General features: G+C 41.8%; 1 protein-coding gene across 1 annotated transcript; it reads left to right on the top strand.

Moving 5' to 3' along the window:
• Positions 1 to 4,077: 4,077 nt before the first annotated feature.
• Positions 4,078 to 5,800, top strand: LOC126991722 (putative nuclease HARBI1). Its single transcript, XM_050850418.1, has 3 exons — positions 4,078 to 4,677; positions 4,951 to 5,244; positions 5,767 to 5,800. Exons 1-3 carry the CDS (start codon positions 4,169 to 4,171, stop codon positions 5,798 to 5,800), a joined length of 837 nt encoding a protein of 278 aa, XP_050706375.1. The 5' UTR covers positions 4,078 to 4,168.
• Positions 5,801 to 16,837: the final 11,037 nt, after the last annotated feature.

Below are 16,837 nucleotides of genomic sequence, written 5' to 3'. Positions count from 1 at the left end.
TCTGGCTACCAGCAATGTGGAAAAATTGGATGAATTCAAGCAAGAATTATCTAAAGAAATATCTGTGGTTAAGAATGAGATTGAATCAAGGGCTGAGAAGGTGTAGGAGGAGCTGGGATCAGTTGTTGACGCGCTGCGTGCTGAAAATGCAAAATCCAGTTGGGTTGAGGTGGTGAAGAGAGGCAGGAAAGTGAAGGAGAATCTCCTAGTTGTGAAAGCTTCTAACCAGGAGAAGAAGGCAACAGATATGAAGGTTGAAGTTTTCCAGGCATTGAATGGCATTCAAATAACTCATTGAAAATTCACAAATGGAGGTAATACTGTCATGAACTTGATAATGAGAACACAATGGCTGAGGCAACTCAAAAATTGGAGTTTGTTGAGCAAATTAGTAACAAGAGTGTTGGAAAGATGAAACCAAAGATCATGATATGCAATATGCATAAAGAGGAGACCAAGAAAAAATAAGGGAGACCATTTTGGACCACAATGAGTTCTTTAACACAATTCAGGGTGTTGAGAATAAGATTGAGCTGATTTTTAGTAAACCTGTAGCTGGCGGTACGATGCATTACATTTTGAGGTGCGACCCAACTGTGAAAGAGCTGATTTACAAGAATCATGACAGGTTGAAATTAGAATGGGGAATATACACAGTGATGGACAGATACCATGCAGTTATATACTATCATTGTCAGAGATACGGCCATCTTGAGGCCAACTGTACTGCCAAGAACAGTGGAGACCCCAAAGTGTTACAAATACGCTGGCGATCATAAATCAGAGAATTGCTCTATGGCTGAGAAGAAATGCATAAATTGTATGAGGTACAAGAAGCCTGAAATCTATCACTCAATGAATGAAAGAATTCGTAACAACTGATCATGGCTATTAATTAGTGTTTGTACTTAGAGATAAATTGTGTGTGATAAGTGTTAAGTGAATTGGAAATAATCATTGGATATTTAATTGTGATACTATTAAGAAAATATCAGACATGAAAACTAAACCAATGGATATTTGTGATACCATAAAAAGGAAAAATATTGTGTTTAGTATGAACCATCAGTTAGCTGTTTATGAAATAAATTAAGACACTCACCACGACGTTTGCGAATAAGTGCATCGAGGATTATTATCGAGGCTAACATTGTAATTGTTGACGGCCCTCGTAGAGCGCTGCACTAGCAGTGGGGCGGGGCTTGAAACCTCATCAACAGTAAACCATAAACGGTAAACCCTGCTGAAGTTAAACTAATTGGGGGAAGACCAATCTGAGATAACTGAAAATCTAAGTTATCCAAAGTTCAAAATAGTGTGCCTTCGGTAGTTATTTTTGTCACCCTTGTATCACTAATAAATATTATTGTACAGTACAGTAAACCCGATGAAACTTAAATGCTTGATAAACATGTTGAAAAAAATCTGGGTAGATGGTAAAGACGTGAGACTAATTGCCAACTTGTATTGGGACCAAAAGGCGGCGGTGAGAGTTGGCGGGGAGAAGACAGACTGGATACAGATAAGAAGAGGAGTCAGACAGGGGTGTGTCCTGTCGCCAGACTTGTTTTCTCTATATGGTCAACGAGTGATATAAGATTTGGAAGATATGGATGGAATTTCAATTGGAGGTAGAAATGTTAATAATATAAGGTAGGCTATGCAGATGACACTGTGCTTTTGGCTAACTCACAAGATAAACTACAAGCACTGGTGAACAGGATACAGGAGAGTTGTGAGAGAAAAGGGCTAAAAATCAATGCCAGTAAAACAAAGGCTGTGGTGGTTACATAGAAAAAGCAGAGAGTGCGAGTGTGGATTCGGATTGGGGAAAGGCTTATTGGTCCGTCCAGTGTCCTGGGGCAGAACAAGACACTGACCGCCTTTCTGATGGTATCTTGCTGAGGCAGAGTGATGGTTTCAAAAGTATTTTACAACATGAAGCACATGTTGTTCTATGTTGCCAATTTCCAAACCATGAGCCAATACATTTAGAATGTGTGCAACCATGGGTTAGCAACTTCAGTTCATTTGCTTGTTGTAACTGTTTTCTCATCTTGTTGACATTGGCTGCATTAGATGCTTAAGTCTGTCCTCATATAGCAAATTTCTCACCCCTTATATCTTTTTTATGCCTCCATGGTCTAGTGGGTAGCGTACCTTGCTACGAACCCGTGCCCCGGGTTTAAATCCCGACCTGGGCAGTCAGCGTGCCACTCACCCAGCTGCTCATCCTCCCTTTCGGGCTGGTCGATAAATGGGTACCTGGGGAAACCTGGGAAAGGTAAACTGGTAACCCGGATATCACGCTGACCCTGTCCTGGGGTGATGGGTTCTTCCCACCAATGGCTCAAGGGCCAGTGCCACAGAGATGAGCACTGCGGCCACACTCAGCTGTAGCGTATGCCCCCATCTTTACTCTTTTGGTTGGTCCCAGCCAATTGGTAGTGTGGGCAACTGTTATGTAGTGCTGCCATCTTGCTTGACTAATCCCCCCCCCCTCCCCCCAAGCTTCACTTGGTCCTCCTTAGAGAGTTTCGCTGGAGTCCAGATGATGGGCAATCATGAGGACAGCATGTGGGTAGTCTTGGGCCTTTCCAAACACTCAAATGAACTAAAGAAAAACTATTAAAAGGGACAAAAAACACCAAATTTAGGAAGTGTCAGTAAAGGAAATATTTGCAATATATTCCCTTATATCTCAAAGAATCACTTCACATACACACATGGATCATCCACAGCCTTTTCTGATACTTTCATTGGAAACTGCATTCATCTTTCTTTGTGCAATTTCAGTGAGGACATGTCCAAAACATGACATGATCTGGTTAGACTGTTAAGAGACTAGAGAGAGTTGTGGTGTGGTGCTGGCCAGTGGCTGGCTGGCTGCGGCTGGTCAGTCTTAGGACTGTCTCAAACAGCCAGCCAGGTTACTTATCATGATGGAATATGATACAAGAATACTCCAACAAGTGTTTGAAACTAATGTAGAGAATATAGAGCCTTACATTCATTTAATTATTTTCATTAATAATAAAAAAAAAAAATGATTTAAATGAAAAAATCTGATTTAGCTAAATAAAAAAAAAATAGTTATTTTTGATTAAAAAAAAATCAACAACCCTGCCTTTGGAGCATGATTAGTGAAGACGGAGGAAGTGAGAAGGAAATAGGCAGGAGTATATGTATAGGAAAGACGGCATTCAGAAATATGAGGAAACTGTTGAATAATTTGAGTATGAACATGGAGATGTGATTGATATTACTAAAATGTTTTGTATGGTCAACTTTACTATATGGTTGCAAAACATGGACAATTAAAATAAATACAAAGAAAAGGATAGAAGCAGCAGAAATGTGGTTTTTGAGGAGAATGTTGAGAATTCCCTGGACAGATAGAGTAACAAACCAGGAAGTTCTGTGAAGAGCACCAGTAGATAGGCAATTGATGAGAAGTATAAGAAGGTGACAACTGAAGTTTCTGGGTCATGTGCTGAGAAGGAGAGGACTAGAAAGTGACTGCTTGCTTGGAAGAGTGGAAGGAAGAAGAGCAAGAGGACGTCAAAGAATTAAATTTATGGATAGCCTGCTACAAGGCATGGATGGAAGACACAGTGTGGCAGAAGTTGTGAGAATGGCTGATGATAGGGAGAGATGGAGGTCCATGATCACCATCACAAAACTGGCACCTCGGTAAAAAAACAGTAAACCCAGCGTAAGTCAAGCTAATTTGGGGAAGACCAATCCGAGATAACCGAAAATCCTAGTTATCATAAGTTAAAAATTCCATGCAGATGGTAGTTACTTTGTTCACCCCATACACTTACAATACGTTCGAGATATATGAAATTTGGCCTATATCAATCTGACTTAGGGAGGGTTTACTGTAATGAAGTTGGGATTTATTTCTGTTTATTGCATTTTGGCAGTAGGACAAAGGTCAGCTTAGCTTAGGTTAGATTTAGTAGGTAAGTCAGGTCTAGTTAGGTTAATGAGTTGTTGATTGTAGTCATTGTCAATTACCATTATCTAGTGTTAATAGGTCTGTTTCATTTTTGTTGTTTGGTAGTCAAAGTACTGTAGGTGGTTAGTTTGGTTGAACTGAGCTGGGTCATCACTTATCATACTATAATTTTTTTCCTGTTTCAGGTATTTGGCAACAGGCAAAATGCAACTCTGCAGCAGTGAAGAGCTGGGACCATCACAGCAGACAGTTAACAGAGTTATCTCCGAAACACTGGCAGCCTTCAACACGCCACACATCATGAGAAGATATCTTACATTCCCAACAGAGAATGAAGTGATGCAACAGAACAAAGCAGAATTTATGGAAATTGCAAACTTTCCGGGTTTGGTGGGTGTGATAGACTACACTCACATAAGAATAACTGCACCAAAAGAGTTTCCAGACGAGTATATCAACCGGAAGGGATATCACAGCATCAATGTACAGATTGTCTTCAATGCAAGATGTGAAGTCGTCAGCTGTTTGGCTAAGTGGCCAGGATCCGTACGTGATTCAGGGATCCTCAGTGAAAGTGGGCTTAAGCAGTGTTTTGACGCTGGTATAATCCCACGTGGATGCTCACTGCTAGGAGACCATGGGTATCCCTGTAAACCTTGGCTGGTGACACCTTATCTTAATCCCCAGCCAGGACCACAAGCAAATTACAATATGTAAGTTTACACACACGTGCTAGAGATGCAGAATCAACAGAACTGAGGGAATGGGGCAAGGTCCAGCAGGGATAGTGTAACTGTGCACTCCATGACATGGGTATGATTTCATTATCTCATTAATATTTTGGGGGGTTGGGGAACAGGTAACTGCAAGTGTTGATTGAAACAGTTCAGTGTAGGATATATGCTTTGACCAGAGAAAAGTGTCACTTAGAAATGTTTGAGTGTCCTAATAACCTTACAATGTGGCTTCCATTTCTTTAATTACAGAGCACACTCAAAGACCAGGAATGTTGTGGAGAGGGGAATTGACCAGCTGAAACGAAGATTTCCAGTCCTCCACACTGAAATAAGGGTCAGTCCATCACTGAAGGTGTGCCAGATTGTCTATGTATGTGCAGTGCTGCACAACATTTGCAAGAGGTGCAATGTTCCTCTTGATGATGAGCATCTGGATAATCAAAATGCTGCCCCAGATCATGATGTTGGGGCAATAGCACCAGCAGCTTGGGGACAAGACAATGGACGAACCTTCAGGGACCACTTTACTGCAACTCACTTCAGGTACTTTGTTCATTTAATATTCACTGATGTCACTAACTTTTTCACACTCAAACTTTTTCAGTTAATCAATTACCATGATCAAAGTTTTTCACCCTTGAAATGTATTGTCATTATACGCCATTTGTCTTCATTGTATCTTTATACCTACACCATCATGTCAAGCAAAAATTCCCATTATATTAATAATACTTAAGAAGTTTTCATAATTTTTATATTTATTCAATAAATAACAAGTTTCTTACTATTATATATGTTTTATCTTACAACATAACATTATATTATAAAATATTAATTACACTAATAATGGACTAATTATTGCACTTTGGTTTTGTTGTTCTTTACCCACATTATTTATTATAACTTCCCAAAATAAATTATTGTTTTCATCATTACAAATGAATGTCATGTCCCTGTTCTCTTTATCCAGACTGCAGTAATGTTCAAAAGACATTGAAGACAGAGCTTCCAGGTCGTCCCCAGAACACTGATGCTTGGGCTCTTCTAGCATTGCTCTCCCGGCAGCAACAAGGCCAGCACCATGGGACTTCTCAGGTGATGGCCCCAACACAATGCAGGTGTCATCAGAGCTGTGACAGAGAGATAAAAATGTTGAGTGTCTTATTATGGCTATCTGTGATGTGTTAGTTAATAGATTCTGCACCTTTCTAGTCACAAATTTTGCTTGTCCCTCTTACCACTATTTGGTACTTGTCTGAATGTAAGGAAAAACTCTGACCCTACACTGAGTGCTGGAAATCTCGCATGCCTGCAATGCTCATCGATTGAAAGATGCCCACTTTTCCTTATTCTTACTCTAGCTTTCTTATTTGAACCCCTCACTCCACCTCCTCCTCCTTTTCTTCACCTTTGCCACTCTGCCACATCAGTCCCAACTCATCTCTCTCTTTGTCTCATGTCATTCATTAACTTTTGAATGCATTTCAGTATATCTGTATAGATTTAATTCTCTTAAGATGATAATAGTGGTATGCATACTACAACACACAACAATGAAGATCTACAGTTGCACCCTTAAGAGGAGTTGTTTGAACAGCCATAACCACCAACGTTAGCAGAATGATATACAGCAGCAGAGAAAGGAATGATGAGGGAGAGAGAGAGAGAGAGAGAGAGAGAGAGAGAGAGAGAGAGAGAGAGAGAGAGAGAGAGAGAGAGAGAGAGAGAGAGAGAGAGAGAGAGAGAGAGAGAGAGAGAGAGAGAGAGAGAGAGAGAGAGAGAGAGAGAGAGAGAGAGGTCAGGTAGATTATAGTAACTATGATATGTGTCACTCCCGTTTTTTTCAATGTGCACCAGTCTCCCCCAATCCTTTGATGGTTGTCCAGCAAATGTTCTGTTATCCATCCCGAGCACTAGCAGGCTTTGCTTTGACTGATTTTGACTGTGCTTTGAATGGGTGTCAGGGATGGCTCTGTTGGTGGCCCGCCTCCTGGAATTAAATCATTTATGTATTACGGTGTGTGATGTTACATTACTAACATTGGTCACACCTAAGCTAACACATTCTGACAAATTTCCTGCCGACAAAATGCAGGGTATTGTGTAACTTACTGTGATTCCAGTTAGGTATTATTATTCCAGGGTATGATTGGTAGTATCAACATGGGAATATCTCATCCTTTACTCAACCAATTGCTCTACTGTTGTCATACATTTATTAAACTCACATCTCAGACCTCCCAGAAAATTGTAGGAAAGAGTGCAAAGATCAAAACAAGTTTAGAAATAGCCATGAAATGTGTGTGGGAGACTGCATGGCCACAGGCGGCCAATGCAACAATGTGTGGAAACATTCTTATTGTGTTTTTATTGTGGTGAGTTGTGAGTTGTGCCTGCCACAGGACGCTGTGGGTTATTAAGCCACCTAAGGACGTGCGGGTTCCCACAAAAATATCATGTGTTTGTATTTGTTTGATCTTTTCACTGTTTCCCAGGGATTCCCAGGAGGTTTGAAGGTAATAGAATTCATGTATGACTTGTGAAAAGATTAAGTTGGGTAAGTAGGAGGAAATCTGCATGTTAATAATACCAAACTATTTATGCATCTGTGGGCCATCATCGCGGCTGTCCTGACGTACTAAAAGCTACTAAAATGAAAAAAACATATAGGTTCTACAAGGATTCTAACTGCTAATATGAACTTCAAGCGTGGGATTTTATAGCACAGCAGGGTCACCTGGTTGGCCCATCCATTTAACAGCACGACAAGAATATACAGTGGAAAAGGTCAGATGGGCAAAAAAACTGCTGGCAGCCTGCAAGTTGATATCCGGGAAAGCTGCAATGGTGGCTATACGGACTGGAAGGGTGTGCCATGAGCAGTGTTCGGTACTTGTGTTCAGTCTTGAAAATTATATGGCACATCAGATAAGTGAGTGTGGAAACTATACGTATCAAAGTTTGTTCCTACTTATACTTTGTCCGGGTAATAGTGGTACAGTAGTGGCAGGTTGGGGAGCGCGTGGTGAGGTGAGGCACAGTCACTGGTCCTTTGATTATATTATTCCTGGGCTGCCTCCTCAACCTTGAAATATATAGAAATCAATGCATAGATGTAGTGTGTTTCACTCTACATTTTCCCAGCAGGTTCGATGGCACCCCGGCACCAAGTGGTCATTGCCGCGCTGTCTGTTCAGTGCCTGTCATAGGTTATGCAGGATGGCCAGTGGTGCCCTTGTTCTGTGGCAACTGCAGCTGGTGAGTTACAACTTTGTAAGTTCAAACAAACTCGGCTGACTTAATGAGTGTGACATGACTCTCACCCCAGACAAGCTATAGCTGTTCCATCGACTTACTTCCCTTAACATGACTCCCTCCCCATCCAAGTTAGCTGTTCCAACAGTTACCTCAGCATGATACAGCCCCTTCCCATCCAAGCCAAGTTAGCTGTTCCATCAGTTACCTCAGCATGATACAGCCCCTTCCCAGCCAAGCCAAGTTAGCTGTTCCATCAGTTACCTCAGCATGATACAGCCCCTTCCCATCCAAGCCAAGTTAGCTGTTCCATCAGTTACCTCAGCATGATACAGCCCCTTCCCAGCCAAGCCAAGTTAGCTGTTCCATCAGTTTCCTCAGCATGATACAGCCCCTTCCCAGCCAAGCCAAGTTAGCTGTTCCATCAGTTTCCTCAGCATGATACAGCCCCTTCCCAGCCAAGCCAAGTTAGCTGTTCCATCAGTTTCCTCAGCATGATACAGCCCCTTCCCATCCAAGCCACGTGAGCTGTTCCATCAGTTACCTCAGCATGATACAGCCCCTTCCCAGCCAAGTCAAGTTAGCTGTTCCATCAGTTTCCTCAGCATGATACAGCCCCTTCCCAGCCAAGTCAAGTTAGCTGTTCCATCAGCTTACCCCACTTTATGGGGACACTCACAAAATTCATGGCTCGAGGAAGTTGATAAATCCTGCCATAAGATCTGGATCTGGATCTGGATATATGATGCGCAGGACACCCATACAGGTACATAACACGCATATTTGTTGGCTGTTGGGGGGACGGGGGAGTGGGTGTGCAGGGGAGGGAAGTGAATCAAGTGTAATTGTTAAGTGTTGGTGTGTTGTGGTGACAAGTGATTGTGTATTTGTTTTCTGAATGAGTCTATTGTATTGCAGTCTAAAATCTGATGAGGGAGGTTGTTCCAGTCACGTATGGTGCGTGGAAAGTATGAGTGCTTGTATGCGTCAGTGTTAGTGTGATATGTTTGGTATTTATGGATGTGTGTGTTACGAGTACGTTGACTGTTTGCGTTGTGTAGGTATGTTTGTGGGTCAATGCCAATATGAGTGTCTGTGATCTTGTACAGAAGTGTAAGTCTGTGTGCTTGTCTGCGTATGTGAAGAGGTTCCATGTTTATCTGTTGTTTGATCCGTGTTGTGGTTCCAGGCGTTCGAGCGTAATTGTAATGAATCTAGCCACCTTGGTGTTGATTTGTTCTAACCTATCAATGTTTCTGTGTGTGTAAGGATCCCACACCGTGGAGCAGTATTCCAGTGTTGGTCTCACAAGTGTGTCATAAGCTATGTGTTTAATGTCAGGTGTGCAGTTATGTAAATTCCTCCTCAGGAACCCCAGCGTTCTGTTGGCTGTGGCACTGATATGGTCTATGTGGGTGCTGAATTTCAAGTTAGTTGAGAGATGGATACCAAGGTACTTGTGTGTGTGAACTGATTTTAAATCTGAATTGGGTATTATTCTAGTGTTTGCCCATACTCACCCCTCGCAATCAAAATTGGCTAGGGGGCCATTGAGACTTCAGGGAATGCGGTGGTAAACATGAAGTGCGTCGCAAATGCATAGTTTTTGAGTTATGAGGGGTTGAAAAATACCCTAGATGTAGGGAAATTCCTTACAATTACTTAGATGTAGGTAAATTTCATACATTCCGGTTTTTTTTTTACAACGTACGGAAACAACGCAAGGTAATTATTGAAAATCACTCCGCAAACTCCGTATACTCGAAAATACGATATTACGCCTCCATATTGTACTTAAGGACATATTATACATACGGACGATGTGTTTACATGGCAACGCCATTGCAATATGAGCAGCATTGCCAACGATCCGGTTAGCAATGATACGCTAGGTGAGACCAGGTCCACCACGCGTGGTTATTTATTTATTTATTTTTTGAACACGCACCTTTACCTAATACTATTTCCGATGGTACGCTAGGTTTGCGATGGTACGCTTAGTTAGCCATTAGCCCACGCATGTGAGACCAGGTCCACCACTTGTGGTTATTTTTTTTTTAGAACATGCACCTTTACCTAATACTATTACCGATGGTACGCTTGGTTAGCGATGGTACGCTTAGTTAGCCATTAGCCCATGCATGTGAGACCAGGTCCACCACGCGTGGTTATTTTATTTTTTTTAGAACACGCACCTTTACCTAATACTATTACCGATGGCACGTTTGGTTAGCGATGGTACGCTTAGTTAACCATTAACCCACGCATGTGAGACCAGGTCGTAAAGTTCGGTTGGAGTAGTTTAAATGTGCTCCACCACCCAAATACCCCAAGTTCACGCAGGTCCCCCAAGATCGTTGGGGGAAGGGGATTAATTCGGCTTCTTTACTTATAAGTACTTTTTTTTTTTTTTACTATGATATATGGAGGCGTATTATCGTATTCTGGAGGCGTGGAGTCAATATCCACAATCACCTTGTATACTGTGAATACGAGCCCGTGAAGCAGATTCAGAATCCGGTCAGTAAGGATTCACGTGATCGAACAGCTCGGGGAAGAAGTTCGAGAGCCTGCACTTCCTGCACAAGCCGCGCTAGCCGGTGGTTTTACTTGTGTCAGTGATAAACAATGAAGATACACTGTGTTTGGTGCCACGGACTCTACTTGGAGGACATAAACCTTGCGATGAGGTGACAACCTACTAGAGAGAGAGGGCATGAGTGTGGTGGAGGCGTTTATATGAGCACAGATGGCCGCCGGTGCCACGCCAGATGGTGAGGTGAGCATCATTTGGTTGGTTCACTATGTACGCTTCTCTCCCAAAACAAGCTTAGGGATCCACTGAGTTGCAAACACTTATTTTAGTGGTGGTGGGAGGAAAAATTCCCTAAATTTATGGAATTTCCCTAGATCTAAGGAGTTTTTATCCCTCCCCCCCCCCCCCTCCACTAAAAAAATACGCGAATGCGATGGATTTCATGTCCCCCACCCGAAACCCCGCATTCCCACCAGGTCCCCAGGCTTGTATGGGGGGGAGTGTGAGCAAACACTAGAATTTTACCCTGAATTGTGGAGAGTGTAAGTGTGATGGATGAGGTTGTGCGCTCTGGTGAATCTTAATAGTTTGCATTTGTCTGGTCGGAAGTGCATCTGCCAGGTGCGTTCCCACCGCTCGAGGGCGTCCAAGTCGGCCACAGTCCTTCAAAACATCCTTGATTTTCACACCTGGCCACAGTCCTTCAAAACATCCTTGTTTTTCACACCTGGCCACAGTCCTTCAAAACATCCTTGATTTTCACACCTGGCCACAGTCCTTCAAAACATCCTTGACCTTCACACCTGGCCACAGTCCTTCAAAACATCCTTGATTTTCACACCTGACCACAGTCCTTCAAAACATCCTTGATTATTACACCTGGCCACTGTCCTTCAAAACAAACATAAGTAAGTTGAATTATGAGACATTCGTGACATTGTACTGCTCAGAATTCCACTTTCCTGTACATCCACACAACCTCTGCTTGTCACAAGCTGCACGAGAAATTTATCCAGACCTGAAAAGGGAGAAACAAATTTTCCAGCACCAGGGATTGAACCCACGACCAACTATAGACGGGGAAGCATCCTTCCACTAAGTTGGTCAAAGAGGTATCTACCCTGCTGGCTAAGTGGGTTTGGGAGGCTTTCCACACCAGGCGGGTCACTACACGGCTCCCTTTCCATTAGACCAATTTGTGTGTTGCCTACTAAAACTTCTGTTTGCCATGAACCCTTTGGAGAGAGTGGGCATCCATCATCCTGCTCCCAACACAGGGGAGGCACAACAGAACACAGGGGAGCTTTCACTGCTTTAGCCACCACTTGTATTGGCCAGAATTCCACTTTCCCGTACATCCACACGACCTCGCATGTCATGAAACACACAAGAAATTGATACAAACCCAGAAAGGGGGAAACACAGGGCCATATTTTCTGGTGGGGCTAGGGGGGTATAGCCCCCCAGTGTTTTCCTAGAAATGCTTAATTTTCCAAAAAATTCACCCTGCTGTGCATGCTCGCTTTGCTCACCCCCTACCCCCCTACACTCATGAACCTATGATGCCCTCTAGTTCCCCCCCCAGAATTTACCATAATTACGGCCCTGAAACGAATGGTTCTGGGGCCAGGCATCAAACCTGCAATAGGCCAGATGGGAAACAACCCTTCTACTGAGTCTGCCAAAGAGGTGCAGTACTACACTTGCTAGGTGGGTTTGGAGGCTTTCCACCCCGCAGCAGATCACTCCACACTAGCGGCAAGAAACCTATAAATTTACAAAATAGTATTCAGATTAGAGACTGTTAAAGGCAATACTAAAATGCAGAAATTTTGGGTTACCTTTTCACTAGTGAGGGACCAGAAAAGGGAACATTTTGGGTAATGGTACCCTTCACCCTCATGTGAATCCACTACAGCTTCAAGTCAGCTTAGTTTATGAAGCGGCTGCTTTGTGGTGGGTGATGGCTCAGTGGGTGCAAGCAGGATTTTGTAGAGGGAGGAGTGACCTTTTTCCTCTATATTTTTGTTATTTATTTCATGTAATGTTGATCATTACTGCTCACGTAAAGTTGCACTGCATTCAAACTTACCAAACCTGTCAACAGCATATATGTTTTTGTGATCAGAAAAATTCCAGTTTGTACCAATAACTTTTTGTTTTCATTATTCAAAGAGGTATTTTGGGTATACTTCAAATAAGTTGTACAGAAAAATTGCATTGCTACATCATTCAGTTCAAACTAGAATAATAACCACACATTTACACTTGATGTGCATTTCATATGTATAAACCTTAGTCATCACAGCCTAAGTATGTAACAATATAATCACAAGTTATGCCATCCGTGATGCCCAGGTTCATGGCTCACCGCATAACAGTATTAATTAAGTGTTGAGTTATGCTTTACTTATCTTACATTATTCCCCACAGGTGTGTGGAACTGTGTGAAGAGACAAAAAGTGAAGTCCATGATAGTGAGGGCAAAATTTACTGATGTACCAAGGTGTGGCTCAGCGACAGGCTGCAGAGTTCAGGTAAATGGTAAAAAATGTGTCAAATTTTGAACAAAAAGCAGTGCCCTTCATGGATCAGTTAAGAGCCCATTTTTAAGTTGATCTGTTACATAGAAATAGATTTAAATGTGGCGTGAATATACATGATGTACTGGGTCTGCTGAAGATAAAAAAATGGTTGATCAATTAGATGAACCATGATCCCGGGGTATTGAATGGGGATCTTGGACTATATAATTGCTCCAATAAATGGCCAATTGATCTGTAATAGACAATAGCAGCATGATGAATGGTGGTAAGTCCCATGACAATTACACATTAGGTAAATCTAAAATTTAGATCATCCCAACGGTGAAGAGAATCAGGCTTGCTTGAGTGTTCCGGCTTTAACCCAGAAACGATTGCATTATTACTAGTAACTGGCCTAATAAATTGTTTCATTAAAATCCTACATAGAATGGATAAAGAAAGTAGCAAGTTTCATATTATATTTTGCATTGGCCAAGCCTCACCTTGATGTTTCATTTCAATGAGGGACGTTTTTAATTGAATTTTGTCCGGGGTCACAACTGTACCCAGTCCCTTGGCGGGAAGGAGACGGAAATGCAACACCCCTCATTTTCTTCTCTGCAAGGGCTGTGAAGAAAATTACTACAATATTTCAATAAAATTCAAATGATTTTCTATGAAAATATAAATATAGATCCAAAATTATAGCAGAGAAGAAATCCTTGCTGAAGCCTGATTTTACCATTATCAGCTTGATAAGAGGGTGTCAAGAAGCAATTGGAGTTGCAAAGTTTTCCCTACAATGGCTTGATTTTTTTATTTTTTTATTATGCAAAAAAAATAAAGCAATTAAGGTGACCAACAGTTTCTTATTTGCTATATTTTCATTTGTATTTTACTGAAATATTGTAGCATGTGCTTAACCCTTCAGTCATTTTAAAGAGGGACATGAGAGGTGTTGTATTTCCAACACCGTGCCGAGACACCAAATGGGAATTTATCAAAAATAAAGAATGGGAAACACATCTCAGGGGCCGGTACGTCGAACTATCTAGATTAGTTAAGAAAAACACCAGGATAGCAAAAAAGAACTATGAGATCAAAGTAGCAAATGAGGCGAAAAGTAATCCTAAGGGCTTCTTTCAGATGTATAGAACAAAAACACGGGAGAAAATTGGACCGCTGAAATCAAACACAGGGGAGCTAGTAGAAAATTACGAAAATATGAGCACATTGTTGAACGACTACTTCCTTTCAGTATTCACACAGGAGGATCGAACGACTATACCGGAAAGAGTTCAGGTGTACGAGGGCTGTTCTAGGCTAAGTATTAGATTAAGTAATGTTATTATTATTATTATTTATATAATTAAGTTAGTTAAACATCATATAATTATTAAGAATATCTTTATGTTCAATAATATTGTAAGAACCATCGGCTAAGTTCGCCGCCATATTTGTAATAATCTCGTCACGTGGCAGACCGCTCTCGCCTCTTGCTGGCCACACACCCACTGACGTCTGGCTGCTGTATTCCCTGCCTAATACAGTCTACATCCCTTGGCCAGCGTTTATCTTGTCCAGCAACCACAACAGGGCGGGGATGGCGATAAATTGAGGGATTTAATCATTACCAGGCAAGTAGTTCAGGATGAGATAGATAAGCTTAAGAAGAACAAGTCGCCAGGTCCTGACGGGATATTTCCGAGGGTATTAAAGTAGCTAGGTGATATAATCAGTGACCCACTAACCGACATCATTAAGATGTCGGTAAATACTGGCTATGTGCCGAGCCTATGGAAAGTAGCTAATGTGACGCCGATTTTTAAAAAGGGGGACAGGTCAGTTGCTTCAAACTATCGCCCAATTAGCTTAACATCGGTTATAGGGAAGATGCTGGAGTCCATAATAGCCAGGAACATTCGGGAGCATTTAGAGAAACATAGCTTAATTCACGACTCGCAGCATGGGTTCACAAAAGGTAGGTCATGCCTCACCAATCTCTTGTCCTTCTACAATAAAGTATTTGAGGCGGTTGACAGAGATGAAAATTATGATGTAATCTATCTTGATTTTAGTAAAGCGTTTGACAAAGTTCCTCACCAACGACTGTTGCTTAAATTACAGGCTCACGGAGTAGAGGGTAAAGTTTTGAACTGGGTCAAGGCGTGGCTTAGCAATAGGAAGCAAAGAGTGCAAATCAATGGTAAAAGATCTGACTGGGGATGTGTTACGAGTGGGGTCCCACAAGGTTCGGTATTAGGTCCACTTTTGTTTATTATTTATATCAATGACTTAGACACAGGAATTAGTAGTGATGTTAGTAAATTTGCAGATGATACCAAGATCGGTAGAGTAATTGAGTCGGATCAGGACGCTAGTATTCTCCAAGGTGAACTCAACAGATTATATGACTGGGCGGATAAATGGCAGATGGAGTTCAATGTAGGGAAGTGCAGTATTCTGAGTGTAGGTAGGAACAACCCCTCACATAACTATTGCTTAAATGACACTCTCATAAGTAGGTCTGGGTGCAAGAGGGATTTAGGGGTCTTAGTGAGCTCTGATCTCCGTCCAAGGGCACAATGCATTCAAGCTAGAAATCGAGCTAATAGGGTACTGGGATTTATTTCAAGGAGCGTAAGCAACAGAAGCCCCGAAGTCTTCCTCAAACTATATTTAGCATTAGTTAGACCTCATCTTGACTATGCGGTTCAGTTCTGGTCACCCTACTATACGTAGAATGGATATCAAAATGTTAGAATCGGTGCAGAGGAGGATGACTAAGATGATTCAGGGGTTGAGAAACTTGCCATACGAGGAAAGACTCAAACAGTTAAACTTGCATTCTCCAGAAAGGCGAAGGGTGCGTGGAGACATGATCGAGGTTTATAAATGGATGAAGGGCTTTAATAAGGGAGACATTCATAAGGTTTTGTTGGTAAGAGAACCGGGTAGGACACGAAGTAACGGGCTTAAACTGGATAAATTCAGATTCAATGGGGACATAGGCAAAAATTGGTTTACTAACAGGGTGGTGGATGAGTGGAATAGGCTTAGCAGTCATGTGGTGAGTGCCAATACAATTGTCACATTCAAAAATAGACAAGATAAATTCATGGACAGCGATATTAGGTGGGGTTAGATACACGGGAGCTTAGGGTCAAAGGAGCTGCCTCGTACAGGCCTACCGGCCTCTTGCAGACTCCTGCGTTCTTATGTTTATGTTCTTATGTTCACAGTGCTGGCCCCTACTTGCATGGAATTCAAAAAGTCCTCCATTCTGGTTTCCTTATTACAGGTCTTAGAGTGTTGAGATAATGATCCATGCCTACTCAAAAACTTATCATACAGGGAAATATTAAAGTAGCTAGGTTTCCTTTAGAAGGAAAGGCACAGGTTGTGAGGTGACCTCATTAAAGTATTCACACAGGTAGAAAGCCTTGACAGTGATGATTTTGAATAAGTATCTGCACAGGAAAACAGATGTTGACCCCTGCAGAAATGGTTCAGGTCAGGAGAAACTGATTAGAAATATGGTAGTGGCTGAGTGGAACAAACCAGGCAGTCATGGCATTTATGAAAATATATGACAGTCACAAAGGGAGGTATGAATAGATTTGAGTGGGAAGGAAAGGCAAAGTTGAATTTACTTATTCCTAGAAGCAGTCATTTGTAGACTACTCAGCCTCTTGATGTCAATGTTTATTTCTATATGTACTCCATTGTAAACTATTAATACTTAAATAGCAAAACTGCATTGTGTAACTCAGTTTTGTGAAATAACGAATATCATGGATAAACTTTTAGTAAATAAGGA

The sequence above is a fragment of the Eriocheir sinensis genome, unplaced genomic scaffold (assembly GCF_024679095.1).
Source record: "Eriocheir sinensis breed Jianghai 21 unplaced genomic scaffold, ASM2467909v1 Scaffold328, whole genome shotgun sequence".
NCBI lineage: Eukaryota > Metazoa > Arthropoda > Malacostraca > Decapoda > Varunidae > Eriocheir > Eriocheir sinensis.
This window is presented reverse-complemented; position numbering and strand designations above follow the sequence as displayed.

What these genes read in the sequence shown, in the direction of transcription:
- LOC126991722 (XM_050850418.1), top strand. Translation starts at nt 4,169, where the DNA reads ATGCAACTCTGCAGCAGTGAAGAGCTGGGACCATCACAGCAGACAGTT. An exon ending in CCACAAGCAAATTACAATAT is followed by an intron (nt 4,678 to 4,950) that starts GTAAGTTTACAC and finishes CTTTAATTACAG; the next exon opens with AGCACACTCAAAGACCAGGA. An exon ending in TTTACTGCAACTCACTTCAG is followed by an intron (nt 5,245 to 5,766) that starts GTACTTTGTTCA and finishes CTCTCCCGGCAG; the next exon opens with CAACAAGGCCAGCACCATGG.